The sequence below is a fragment of the Octopus bimaculoides genome, chromosome 17 (genome assembly GCF_001194135.2).
Source record: "Octopus bimaculoides isolate UCB-OBI-ISO-001 chromosome 17, ASM119413v2, whole genome shotgun sequence".
Lineage (NCBI taxonomy): Eukaryota > Metazoa > Mollusca > Cephalopoda > Octopoda > Octopodidae > Octopus > Octopus bimaculoides.
Window position 1 is genome coordinate 29,056,511 of NC_068997.1, and position 13,049 is coordinate 29,069,559.

Sequence of the window (13,049 nt, forward strand, 5' to 3'; positions counted from 1 at the left end):
AGTATCTGTCATTACAGTATCGAAATGTGATTGTTTCAGTTAGTAGAATAGTTTCATTTTTAAAGTGAAAGTATTTGACATGAGTGTTTTTGTTTCACTTTTGACACGTAATACTTAAATAGTGGAGGAGATATTATGTTACTGTGGGCTCGAACTCTGCAAGAAGTTAAAATTTTTTTTTACTAAAACACAACTGGAACCCTAAGTAAGGCATCTGTAAAATTTGAATGAAATTGGTTGCGTAGTTCTCGAGTTTTAGGGATTCACACAGACAGACAGACAGACACACATTCTCATTTTTATATATATAGATGTGGTGTTTCTGTCGCAACTTGTAAAACAACGGTAATTAAACAAAAAGGCACTGACGTTTAAATTGACTTATATAACACGCTATTTGAATATCTTTCGTCATCCTAGTAATATTTGAAAAAAAAAAGGAAATGGGTTGATAAGGGATTGACCAGTATCCAAGAATACCCGCTAATTAAAATGCAAAAATAAAAAATTGTTTAATCCGAATTCAGCAAACCTACGTTCACGGGCATTCAGTTATAACCATCTTTGAGGTTGAGGAGAAGGTATTGGCGGTAATCTTCCAGTTTCGAGAGGTTAAAAAAGTAAATAAAATACAAGGGAAATAACTGAACGTCTTACCAGTATTATCCGTACTACTTTGTTTATAAATAAATCACGTGATTTGATTGACGTTAACTGTTTATATATAAATCACACACGTGATTGAATATCATAGTTTCTTATGAGACATTGAAAATGCCTCGTGGAAGACCGGCTGCACAACATCTAACCCTAACCCTAAACTTCTATAAAAAAAAATTCCGTCGCATGCTGTTTTAGAGAAAAAGTAGTACGGATAATACTGGTAAGTCGTTCAGTTATTTCCCTTGAATTGAATATTTTTATTTATTTCTTTTACCTCTCGAAACTGGAAGATTACCGTATTGGCTACCATCTCTACTAGGGCGAGCGACCATGTAGGGGCTGAGTAGCTTGAGAGGTTCCACTGCGTTGGCATGTCGTGAGAACTAAAAATAGCGTCAGAGGAGAAACGTTGACCTAGTATTCACCTCTAAAACAGCAGGAACAATAAACACACAAACCGTAATCCAATTGATTAAATTAATCAATGTATAACTTCAATAAATCCTTGTTATATAAAAACACTCACCTCCAATTTCGGCCTGGACAACCTCCACAACCAACGAAGACATGACGAGATGAACTCAACCGCAGGAAGTGAATTTCGTACGAGAAACTTAACGGTGTAAAGGCAAATAATTATCCGCTTTTGTATTTTACCGAACAGTTTAATGTTATAATTTGTGTTGGGTTCTTTTTTTTTTTATTACATTCTTATTACTTTTTCTGCAAGTTTAAATATAATTTCTACAGCGATTGAGTTAGACTTTGAGGTTTCATTTCTTTGGTTACATAATGTCGATTTATAACCTGTATTTTGTGTCCAAGTTGTACCTTTATCGAGAGAAGTTTCCTCCAATTAAAAAAAAAGAAAAACTAAGACATCTTCCTTCAATTTTCTCAAAGTTGTTTCTTTTAGTTAAGAACACACCGAGGATGAGTTTATAAATCCAGAAATATTTGGAACCATACAGAAATTTGTTTTCCTAAGGTTGACGAATGCAAATGAAATGCTTCTATAATACTATCAAATATATCATATCCATCAGTTTTGTTATGAGGCGAAATTAATTTCGCATTTCGACAACTCGATATTTGAACGGGAAATAATTTCATTTATGAAAGACGCATTTAGATTTTAAAATGAACGTATTTGCGAAAACGGTAACATTCATTTTAAAATGAAAGCCGAAGATTTATAGATCATCTTTGGAGTATAGAAAGCGCCGTATATATTTTTGTTTTGTAACAAACAAAACTATTTAATAATTTTCAAAATATTCTTTAATTTGTCGATCAATCTTTTAGGATTGCGTTCTTCAAGGGAGGTAACTTTGTAAGAATTCTTGAAACGTCTTTTAACTTCAAGACACCCTTGCCGCTTTCTCCTTTTTAAACAAGATGTAGAAGACCAAGTTTATTGATTCGTTTCTATGATTTCTTTACCTTTAAACTTGGTTGATTCTGCCAAGCCTTTTTAATTACATTGAAGGAAAGGAGCGAGTCTTTTGAATTCTCTATTGAAATTATATATATTTACAAATAAGAGTAATTTTGGTCAGAAGCTGTAGATGCAATGGATTATTAAGGAAATTGGAGGTAAATTTTCAAAAATTATAGAATACTGGACGTCAATAATCTGGAATTGTTATTTGTAACCATTTCATCTGTCATTCTAAATTAGGTTTTCCAATCATGGGTTTGACAAAGAGATCCACACTCAGTCCCAAACCTTTCACTTTGGCCTTTGAGAGTTTAGTACCTTGACAACGCTTGTATTAGTGGTGATCCTACCAAGTGCTGAAACTCTGCTCAACAACTTATGTATAAACTATATGGTCTCTGACCAAAGGTGGATAAAGCCAGGTTAATACGCACAAAAACATAGCAGAGTACTTCATGAGTTTTATTTTCCCTCAAAAGTAATTACTCTTCAGGGTGACACGTAAAAGCACCCACTACACTCTCTGAGTGGTTGGCGTTAGGAAGGGCATCCAGCTGTAGAAACTGCCAAATTAGATTGGAGCCTGGTGTTGCCATCCGGTTTCACCAGTCCTCAGTCAAATCGTCCAACCCATGCTAGCATGGAAAGCAGACGTTAAACGATGATGATGATGAGTACCATTAATTGGTTCCAACTTTCGGCACAAGGCCAGCAGTTTCAGGGAAGAGGGTACACTGGTCACATCGACCCCAGTGTGCAACTGGTACTTATTTTATCAACCCTGAAAAGATGAACAGCAAAATGGACCCTGGCAGAATTTGAACTCACAACATAAAGATGAACAAATGCTATTTAGCATTTTGCTTAGCCTACTAACGATTCTGCCAACTCACCACCTTATGAATACCATTAACTGGCTCTTGCACTCTAATAACTATCTCAGCAAAGATACAAAATTTGTTATTCTTAGGAATATTGGTGATGCATAACAGCAACAAACTTTCTTATTTGTTCCTAAAAATCGTCTTTGATTCTAAACTTGATTTATATCTTTTAAGAAACAGTCTTACATTTAATTCAGCATGGAAAGTATGCAATGGTGAAGACCCCATGATGGAAGTTTGCCTTAGTTGTATCCCCTCCACCTCCCCTTCAGCCTACTTATCTTATAAGTCATCAAGTTTGCTCCTCACTGTCAATAATGTTATATTCTCCTCTACTGACCTCAAAAAGGTCGTCCCTTGGACTGTCTTTGCACTTCAAGTTGACAACACTGAATGCAGCATTACAGCACCTATTTCAGACAATGTGACAAGAATCTGCTTTGACCTTCACTAAGCAGTCCCTCTCCTGAGAGGAACTGGATGTAGCGATCCCAAAGGAAGACTCTCATCCTTGATTCATCAACCTTTCTGCTATTATCCAATCAATTGTTGAATCCAAGCTCTACTATTAGCCTAAAACACTCCTGAACCTGCTTCGTCCAATTGCTATGCATCCAGTCTTATTCTTTGGGACGAACTGTTTTTCATCATCATTATCACCATCGTTTGATATCTGCCTTCCATACTGGCATGGGTGGTATGGTTTGACAGGAGCCAGCCAGGCTGAAGCCTGCACCAGACTTCTGTGACTGTTTTGGCATGATTTTTACAGCTGGATGTCCTTCCCAACGCCAACCACCCAGCAGAGTTTCCGTAACAAAAATTTCTGCATAGCTTTCACAGTACCCTATGCTACAACTGGATGTCTTGCTTCATCGGTCTCAAAAATTCCACCCAGTATAGAGCAGAAGAGATATGTAACAGGTTGTCTGACAACACCGAATGGCAAAAGGATACTTTCTGTTGGATACAGTGACTTGTTAATTTGATTTTATTTATTTATGTCCTTATTACCTTATGATTACAGATTTACTTGACATGACTGTGTTAGACTGATTTCTTCTAAGACTCTGACAGTAAAAGGAGACCAACAGAATAAATAACAGATTTAAAGCAAGTCATGGGGTTGATTTGTCCAACTAAACCCTTTGAGGCAGTGCTCCAGCCAGGCCACAGTCCAATGAGTGAAACAAAGATGTTGGATGTGCAATATAACTTACATCAGTGATAGAATAAAAGTGAACTGAAAGAATGAGTGGATCTTAAAATGTGTGTGCAGAAACAGCTGGGGCAGTAAGGATGAGAAGCAAACAATGTCTCAAATATTACAAGAATACATTCAAGGAATAAGACCAAAGTTAATTATCAAAAGGATGATTTCAAAGAATGAAATAAAACAGAAAGCATGAGAATTATTTGGTTTAATAGAAAAATTTACAAATTTTAAAATAATTTAAACTAAGAGATAATTTGTTTTGTTTCCTGATTAAGATCTGTTTTGTGATTTTCACTCAAATTATCCTCTATTTCTGTATCAGGTTCTGTCTTTTGTTTGGATTTTGTGGTGTCTGATGCAGTCTGTGGATTTTCTCGTGTTGCCACTGGAAGCAAATCACCCCATTTACAACAAGATGCACATTTATAAGCTTCCCTGAAAGTAAAAGAATTTTATTATTAAAGCATAAGAAAAAGAAGTTTAAAATAAGATTGTGTAAAAAAAAAAAAAAAAAAGAAAATTACAGGTGTACAGACACCTTAACGATCATTGAAGAAATTAATAATGTTATGTCATATTGGTTCTAAATTTTGGTAAAAGGCCAGCAATTTCGAGGGATTACATCAACCTCAGCATGCAACTGGTACTTATTTTATTGAACCTGAAAAGATGAAAAGCAAAGGTGACCTTGGCAGAATTTGAACTGAGAATGTAAAGACAAATGAAATGCTTCTAAGAATTTCACCCAGAGTGCTAATGATTCTGCCAGTTCACCACCTTAAAAGATATACTAATAAGAACATGTCATTTTGGTGTATTACGCTTTTGAAAACAATCACAAGGCTTATGTTTTTTGTTCATACCATCCTGTTCTGTAATTCATAACAATAAAATAGACAGGAATCTTGAAACATGGAACTCAGAGCAGTAATAAAATTGCTTTTATCTGCAAAACTAATAAATTGTTCCAACACCAAAGTTTTAGATGTGTTGAGTGAAAATTGTTCAACTCTTCAGAATTTATTGAAATTTCAGAATTTGAACAAATATAATCAAGATGGGCAAAATTTTACAATGGCACAATATGAATAATTCCAAAACTTGGCACATAGCCACACATTTTAGGAGACATGGTCCCTTCAATATAATCAACTTGATTATTCCAAAAAATAAAATCCAAGTTCATTCTTGGAATGATTGAACTAAAGGGACAGAACAACAGGCATTTTGTCTAACTGATTCTGTTGTCATTCACTGTTGTCAATGGCAACATAATGATTTCAGATATCTTGGAACAAAATAACCATTTCAAATTTCAAGCACAATGCCAGCAAAATTTAGGGGACCCTGAAAGGATGAAAGGCAAAGTGGATCTCAGCAGCATTTGAACTCAGAATGTAAAAAGAAGCAAAATGCCAGTAAGCATTTTGTCCAACTAACGATTCTGCCAGCTTGCCATTTTATCTAGGAACATCATGAAAAAGAGACTTCAGTTGAGGACTTCCTAAACTAATAGATGAATATAATTTTTACCACTTTAAATGATGACTGTGAAATCATTCAACTGAAATCTCTCTGCTCTCCAACCAGCCCCAATGAAGGTAGGTATTTGTGCCCACAACTACATGGGTGTTTAAAAAAACATTAGTGAAACACACTGTACATACTGATACCAAGTCATATTTGGTTGTGAGAGACAAACACATATATTAAATCAATGACTTACTTTCCATGTTTCTTCACTGTAAGGAAAGAATGTTCAATTTCTCCATTTGGACAACAAGTTTTTAAATGTATATGTTTTGAATGTTTACGAGGGGTCTGTAGAACTCGAGGCCAGTTGGTACCTAAAACTTGAAGAACAACAAAAATAGAACCTGAATTAATTAGAAAAATTACCTCAAGTAAGCTAATAAATTCTCTTTTTTTCTGAGCACATATGAATGTCTGTTTATGTGTCCACATTTGATTAGGTGCACGCACATACAGATATATTTATATATATCCCTATACATACACTAATAAATGCATATATACCTCACATGTTCACAAATACATATAAATACTTTACTTTGTTATTCATATTTGTGTGTATATGTTGTACACATAGGCAGAGGCATGGCTTGCTTCCCAACCACATGGTTCTGAGTTCAGTTCCACTGCGTGGCACCTTGGGCAAGTGTCTTCTACTATAGCCTTGAGCTAACCAAAACTTTAGGAGTGGATTTGGTAGACAGAAACTGAAAGAATCTCATTGTGTGTGTGTGTGTGTGCCTTTGCATCTGTGCTTGTCCCCCCACCACCACTTTATAACCAGTATTGGTTTGTTTACATCCCCACAACTTAGTGGTTCAGCAAGAGACCAACAGAATAAGCACAGGCTTATAAACAAAAGTATAGGGGTCAATTCGTTCAACTAAAAATCCTTCAAGGCGGTGCCCCAGCATGGTCGCAGTCTAATGACTGAAACAAGTAAAAGATAAACGGAACATACATATGACTGAGAGATTAGTTAAACCAGTTAAAATGCTGTTTGTTTCACCCCCACCTATTACCAAATTTTGTCCTGGTGAAAGACATCTAACAATAGTCCAGTTTACCAAACAGCATAAAGAGTTCCAGTTCACGACACTGTAACCAAATCATTGTTCCACTGAATTAAACTTTGAAGCCTAAATTTCCTTGTAAAGACAGCTAGAATAGGATGAAATCCACCAGACTGTATTTCCAACTACAGGACCATAATATAAATGTACACAAAACACATGTAAGCACATTAACACACACGCCAAGTGTAGCCATCAAGCTCTGTTAGTTATATTTATTCCAAAACCTTTGGCCATATGATTCAGCCACAATTAACCAGTCCTGTACAATAGCACTGATTCCATTCCTTCTTACTTCCAATCAAGTTCTCGGTGTGGAGTTGTAGGAATCTTTGGCACTACAGACCACAAGCTTAAAGTATTACTTTAATCCTTTAGCATTTAAACTGGTCATATCTGACCAAAATATTCTACCTGTTTTATCTTCAAACTAGCCAGATCTGGCCACTCACACCTACCTTGCAATGTCATTTTAAAAACAACCAATCACATCATTGAAATCTCAAAACTACAAGACAATGCATGATCAGTTCAAAACAAAGCAAATAAATAGGCATCACATTTGAATAGGAAGGGGGTAAACTTTATAATAATGGAATAATTGTAATGTGACCGCCAGTAATCTCATCTATGTAATTGTTGTTATTAAACAATTAAAATGATATGATTAAGGTTTCAATGTCTGGGTTGGCATGTTTTCATTATAACTGCATCTGCTGGTAACGAAGGAATAAAATTCAATTCTCCACATGAAATTCTTATTTACTGCTCATGTTTCAACTCCATGAATGAAGAATTATAGCACCATGTTTATCTGTAAGAGTGTAACTGTGTGTAGAAGTTCAGGCTGAGGGATTGTTTGAGAAAAAGGAAGAGAAATGCAATCAAGATCTACGAACAAATATAAATAATTAATTTATCATTCTTTTGATTGGATGACAATCTCAGTTCATTTCATATTATTCAAAATGATTTTAAAATGCTTACCATCTTTCCTTTTGCCTTTCTGTAAAATTATATAGCAAAATCTTTCATTGATTTTCTTGTTTTTCTGAATAATATTAACACAAAAACTATATTAATTAACAATAGAAATATTTAACAGTTTTAAATACAAAACAGAAATCTTGTAAAGCAAAAGACTAATCTTGGTTCAGAAATTGCAAACATGGACACTTTATTACTTAAAATCTAATTTTGTCCCTGACTGGAAATTAGAAGAAGAAATTGGAAGAAATTAGAAGAAATTTAGAAGAAATTGGTTTTGTTGTTCTTATTCTTTTTAAAATGTAAGGAAATTTGAAGAGCAACATGTTTTAGTGGGAGTCCAAGAGGATTGTAGAAGACTATCGAAAGCAAAGAATCTTGTTGGAAAATGCTGCCAGTTATTTGCAACACAAGTAATTTGTTAATCACTGTTTTTCTATATCAGTCAAAGCTAACTTTATCTAAGCATGAGGTAGCTAGTGGATACTTCCTGCCGATGGTATGCAAAGATGAAGAAATCTCAGATTTGATAGTTCCATCACCAGTGCTGGATGCTTTTCATCTGCCTTTTAGCACTACACATCTATACAAGATGCTTTCTCAGGACAAATACTGCCATTCTGCAGCTTTCAACAGTATATTAAGTAAGATATACATAATGCTATTTTGAGCTAATACTGCTTCTGGTGCTAATAACGAATTTTGATTTTGGTAATAATAGAAAATAAGATGTAGAGAGGTAAACACAACGGAGGGTTTTGACTGAGAATAAAGTAGCACCAGCAAATTTAGAAATTACTATTAAATATTTCAAAGTTGTCCATTATATTATCAAAACCTCAGAGTAAGGATACAACATGTAAGGCCAGATTATAAAGGTTATTAGTATAGGAAGAATAATCAGAACAATGAAATAGATGAGGAATCAATAAAGTAATTACTCTACATGCAAGAAATAGTAGCTAAGTCTCCCTCAAATCATATTCCAGGACAGTGGATAAAATAGCCCTAGAAACACTGAGGTTGTGACCGGAATACATTTCATCATTGGTCCACTCAATCTGTGCTGGCCTGAGGCTAAACAAAAACTGAATATTTGAAATAATAAAAAAGAATTGAAAACATCCAAATTGATGCTTACCACAACAAAATCAAAGTGCTTGAATGTAACTTGAAAATTACAAGGGATTTTTTTACTTTCTTTATTTTCTTTAATCATTGGGCAAGGCAGATCATGAGGGCACTAGATAAAAGAAATATCATGACAGAAAATGTTATCTAAATGTTTCATAAGTAAAACAGAGAAAGAAAACATTTAATCAGAGAAGAGGCAATGCAACTATTCAACCTCTCCTGACTAGTGAGATTGATAAAGTTGATGTTCACCAGAAACTTCTATAAGGTGATGCATGGAAGGAAAATGTGAGCTGAGGATTTTCTGGAGATTGCAATTCTGAGTAGAAATTATAATAATAAGCATTTAATACAGAGTATAAATAAACAATAGTTTAACCCTTTAGCATTTAAACTTGTCATATCTGACCAACATTTTCTACTTGTTTTATGTTCAAAACAGCCAGTTCTGGCCTCTCACACCTACTCTACAATGTCCTTCTAAAAATATACAATCATGTCATCAAAATTGTAAAGTTATGAGATAATCCATGATTAATTGAAAACAATATGAATAAATAAGAAATATAATTAACTAATTTAGTTATTGTTCACAAGAATGGAAAAGAACACATTACATATGTCAGCGCTAAATAATAAACTAACAACAACTGAAAAACATTAAGGCCACAAGGTTATACTTACAGGAGAGAATACTGTAGCCTCATCTGATGTTTCAGAGTTTTTCTAAAGAGAAAAAACATGTATATACTTCTTGAATTATGCAACAGAAGCAGTTCTACAGTAAAAACAATCAATGTAAAATACATAATGTAAATGTAGTTGTAAAGTCAGATGCTGCGGCTTTCTTCTGGGAAAAATCCCTTTATAGACGTATTGCATTAAAAAACACAACATACTTCAGAACAAGGCAAAACAAAATTGCTCCAAGAATAACATACGTATTTCACTGTTGTTGCAGCTTATCAATGCCACATGTTCATGTCTTTTTTTTAAATTTTTAATAAATGTACATTATAAGTTAATGAAGGAGAACCAAGAAGTTGTTGACATTACATCTACATCAATATCAAAAATATTAATGTAGTTTAAATTAACAAAATGCCTACTCCAGCTGGAAATCTAAGCCAAGCAATTGGAATATTTCCAATGCAGCGTGGAATTTTGTCAGTGAATAGGTCGCGGTCTCAAAGCAATGAAAATATTTTGACAAAATAAATTTAAATGTTGAAGTGAATCGGTTTTTTTGTGTTTTTAAATGGTTTATAAACACCTTCCATGCTGCAATTGTTTTTGCTTCAGCACACAATCTCAGATCAAGTCACTTGCTATGCAAGTACATTTCCTTATTCATAATGTTTAGATCTTAAGGCAAATTATAACACATGCCTGCTAAAGATGTTGGACTGCTGACCACATAATTATGCATTCAAATCTTTCTACTATCACAAAGTTTAATCAATAATATATCTACAAGAATAAATAATGTTACTTTTAAAAGCACCATTTCTTCTTGGTTACTTCATCTTACAAGTTTGACCAAACTGGTGTCTAAACACTTGAAACATTGAACAGACTTAGCTTTAAAATAATTGGATAATGTCTGCACAATAACCAAATGCAATTGTAGAAAGATGCATTTAACAACATTATCTGGTAGAATGTAGAGATAAAACTGCATATCATAAGACATTTCATCCAACATCCAACATCCATGACCATTCAGGTCAATTTTCGAACCTAACTCCTTTTCAAAATAACTTTTCTCTCGTTTGCACTTTAGGGAAAATGCTTGACAATATTTCTCTCAGCTCATTACTTTCCGAGTTCAAATTCCACCACAGTTGACTTTGCTTTTCATCCTATCATCATCATTTAACATCTGTTGTCCATGCTGGCATGGGTTGGACGGTTTGACTGGGCTGGCACTTGGGGTCAGTAAAGTAAGTAGCAGTTGAGTACTGGGTCAATGTAATTGACTTGCTGCTTCCCCTAAAATTGATGGCATTGTGCCAAAATTAGAAATCCTTATTACAATATGTTTCCATGATTCCAGGAATAGAGCAGCTTTGGAAAAGAAACACTGACTCATCTGTTTCAGTTAGGTTGAAGAAGGCAAGTTTAAGGCTTCGGTAGCAAATTAGTGCCAACCTTGTGTCTTAACAAAACGCCCAACTATATCTTTTAATGATTCCGTCACTACAGCATAATACAATATCTATATCTCTTGAATTATGACTCGTGTAACCATAGCTGGTTCTTAACTTCTCGTTTCTTCTTTTTATACTGCATATAAAGTAGCAACTCTAAAAAAAAAACTAAATAAAAAATAAAAAACCACACTCAAAATACAGTAATGAAAGGGTTAAAGATGATTGTTTAAAAAGGAAAAAAACTTGAATGAAATTTCATTTAAATTTCAATGTAAAGGAAATAAAAAGTTTCTCAACCTTTAAGATGGTGTCTCTGACTTCAGATATCAACTGAAAACCGGAATTTGTTCCATTTTCAATAACTATCTGAAATATACAATAATACATTGAAACTATTCTGAGCAGATTCACTTGGATGATAGTAACTGGGACTGAACACAAAATTATGTGGTTGGGAAGCAAACTTCTTAACTACAAAGCCATGCCTGTACCTGTTCAATAGTAAAATTGAATAGTATTTCACTATATAATCATCATCATCGTCATTGATATTTAATGTCTGCTTTCCATGATGGCATGGGCTGGACGGTTTGACTGAGAACTAGCAAGCTGGGGAGTTGCACCAGGCTCTAATCTGATTTGGCAAGGTTTCTATGGCTGGATGCCCTTCCTAACGCCAACCACTCCTAGAGTATAGTAGGTGGTTTTTATGCGCCACGGCACAGGTGCTAGTCAGCCAGCACTGGCTTCGGCCACACATAAATAGTGCTTTCTATGTGCCACCAGCACAGGTGCCAGTTAGGTGGCACTGGCATCAGCCATGCTCGAATGGTGCTTTTTACATGCCAGCAGCACAGGTCTCAGTCAGGTGGCACTGGCATCAGCCACACTCATATAAATATATGCTTATTACTGATGTGTGTAAGTGTATAAAAAAAGGAAGATTATATTAAAATAAAATAGAAACTTCTAGAATGAAAGATAATTAAATAGAGGAACAAATATTTTAGAGATATTTTAATACAAACCAAGAAATCTTCTGTTAAATCCCAAAGATTGTGGATTACTTTCAGTCGAGCTTGCCTTGATTCCAGCTCAAATAAGGAATAGGAGCAGACTACTAAATTGTACAATTTCTGTAAATAAAAAAAATATTTATGAATCCAGAAAGAAAGAAATATATGAACGGAAGCTAACATGCAGAGTAGTTTTATTGTTGCTTAGCCCCAGCTGGATGCCCTTCCGAACACCAAATGGTAAAAGTATTTCATTAGTTTCAAGTGCCAGTTTCAGAGTATAGACCAATTGTCAATCATAAAACTGTTAATATAACAACAATAGCATAAGAAATGGAGATAGTTTAGCATTTCTTGAGATAAAGAATTAATTCCAATGCGAGGAGACAAAGCTCTAAGTATAGGGCAAGCTGAATGCCATTCATACACAAACACAAACTGAGAGATGAAGACGTGAAGTAAAAAAAAAATTGTGTACTCTTTTATCATGAATTAGGAATAAATATAGACAAACAAACAAACAAACAAAGCCATCATATAAGAATTTAAAACTACATACCTCTCTCTGAGAAGGCATAAACTGTCTTAAATACACTCCTGATACATGCATTTCTTTTTGTTCTTCACCATCTAAAAAACAAAACAAAATTCTAAGTTAAATCAAATAATTATTTCCTTTGAACATCCATTTACAATCTGCTCGCTTACATACGGCTAATAATTGCTTTTCAATGATACAGTTGTTTCACCTTCAACATAATTGCAAATTAAGTCATATTAAACAGGTACAACTCTGAAATAGGGTTATGTAAAACTATCATTTTCTGATTGCTTACCTTGTAGTAACAATCGACATAGGATATTCATATCAGCAGAAACATCATGGGCAAAATATTCAAAAATATTGTTATTCCATATCTTATTGCAGGCCCTTTAATAATAAAATATA

The 13,049-nt window shown here is 34.3% G+C and overlaps 2 protein-coding genes and 1 long non-coding RNA gene across 4 annotated transcripts in view; 1 reads left to right on the plus strand and 2 right to left on the minus strand.

Moving 5' to 3' along the window:
• Positions 1-1,320, minus strand: part of LOC106878396 (metaxin-2) — a 12,321-nt gene extending 11,001 nt beyond the window's left edge. The window contains exon 1 of the mRNA XM_014927591.2: positions 1,190-1,320. Coding sequence (XP_014783077.1) covers positions 1,190-1,232 — 43 coding nt within the window. The 5' untranslated portion in view covers positions 1,233-1,320. The remainder of the gene's footprint in view (positions 1-1,189) is intronic.
• On the plus strand, positions 613-6,142 carry LOC128249721 (uncharacterized). 2 transcript variants are annotated; one of them, XR_008265831.1, is made up of 2 exons: positions 613-883; positions 4,527-6,142. It is a non-coding gene; the product is annotated as an uncharacterized LOC128249721 (long non-coding RNA). The 2 variants fall into 2 exon arrangements; XR_008265832.1 differs by lacking the exon at positions 613-883 and adding an exon at positions 2,023-2,259.
• Positions 4,393-13,049, minus strand: part of LOC106878395 (methyltransferase-like protein 17, mitochondrial) — a 14,534-nt gene continuing 5,877 nt past the window's right edge. Inside the window, exons 6-14 of the mRNA XM_014927590.2 lie at positions 12,937-13,031; positions 12,660-12,730; positions 12,113-12,220; positions 11,382-11,450; positions 9,616-9,657; positions 8,939-9,040; positions 7,798-7,861; positions 5,931-6,057; positions 4,393-4,639 (exon numbers count right to left, since the gene is read on the minus strand). Of these exons, the coding sequence (XP_014783076.1) occupies positions 4,447-4,639; positions 5,931-6,057; positions 7,798-7,861; positions 8,939-9,040; positions 9,616-9,657; positions 11,382-11,450; positions 12,113-12,220; positions 12,660-12,730; positions 12,937-13,031 (871 nt within the window). The 3' untranslated portion in view covers positions 4,393-4,446. The remainder of the gene's footprint in view (positions 4,640-5,930; positions 6,058-7,797; positions 7,862-8,938; positions 9,041-9,615; positions 9,658-11,381; positions 11,451-12,112; positions 12,221-12,659; positions 12,731-12,936; positions 13,032-13,049) is intronic.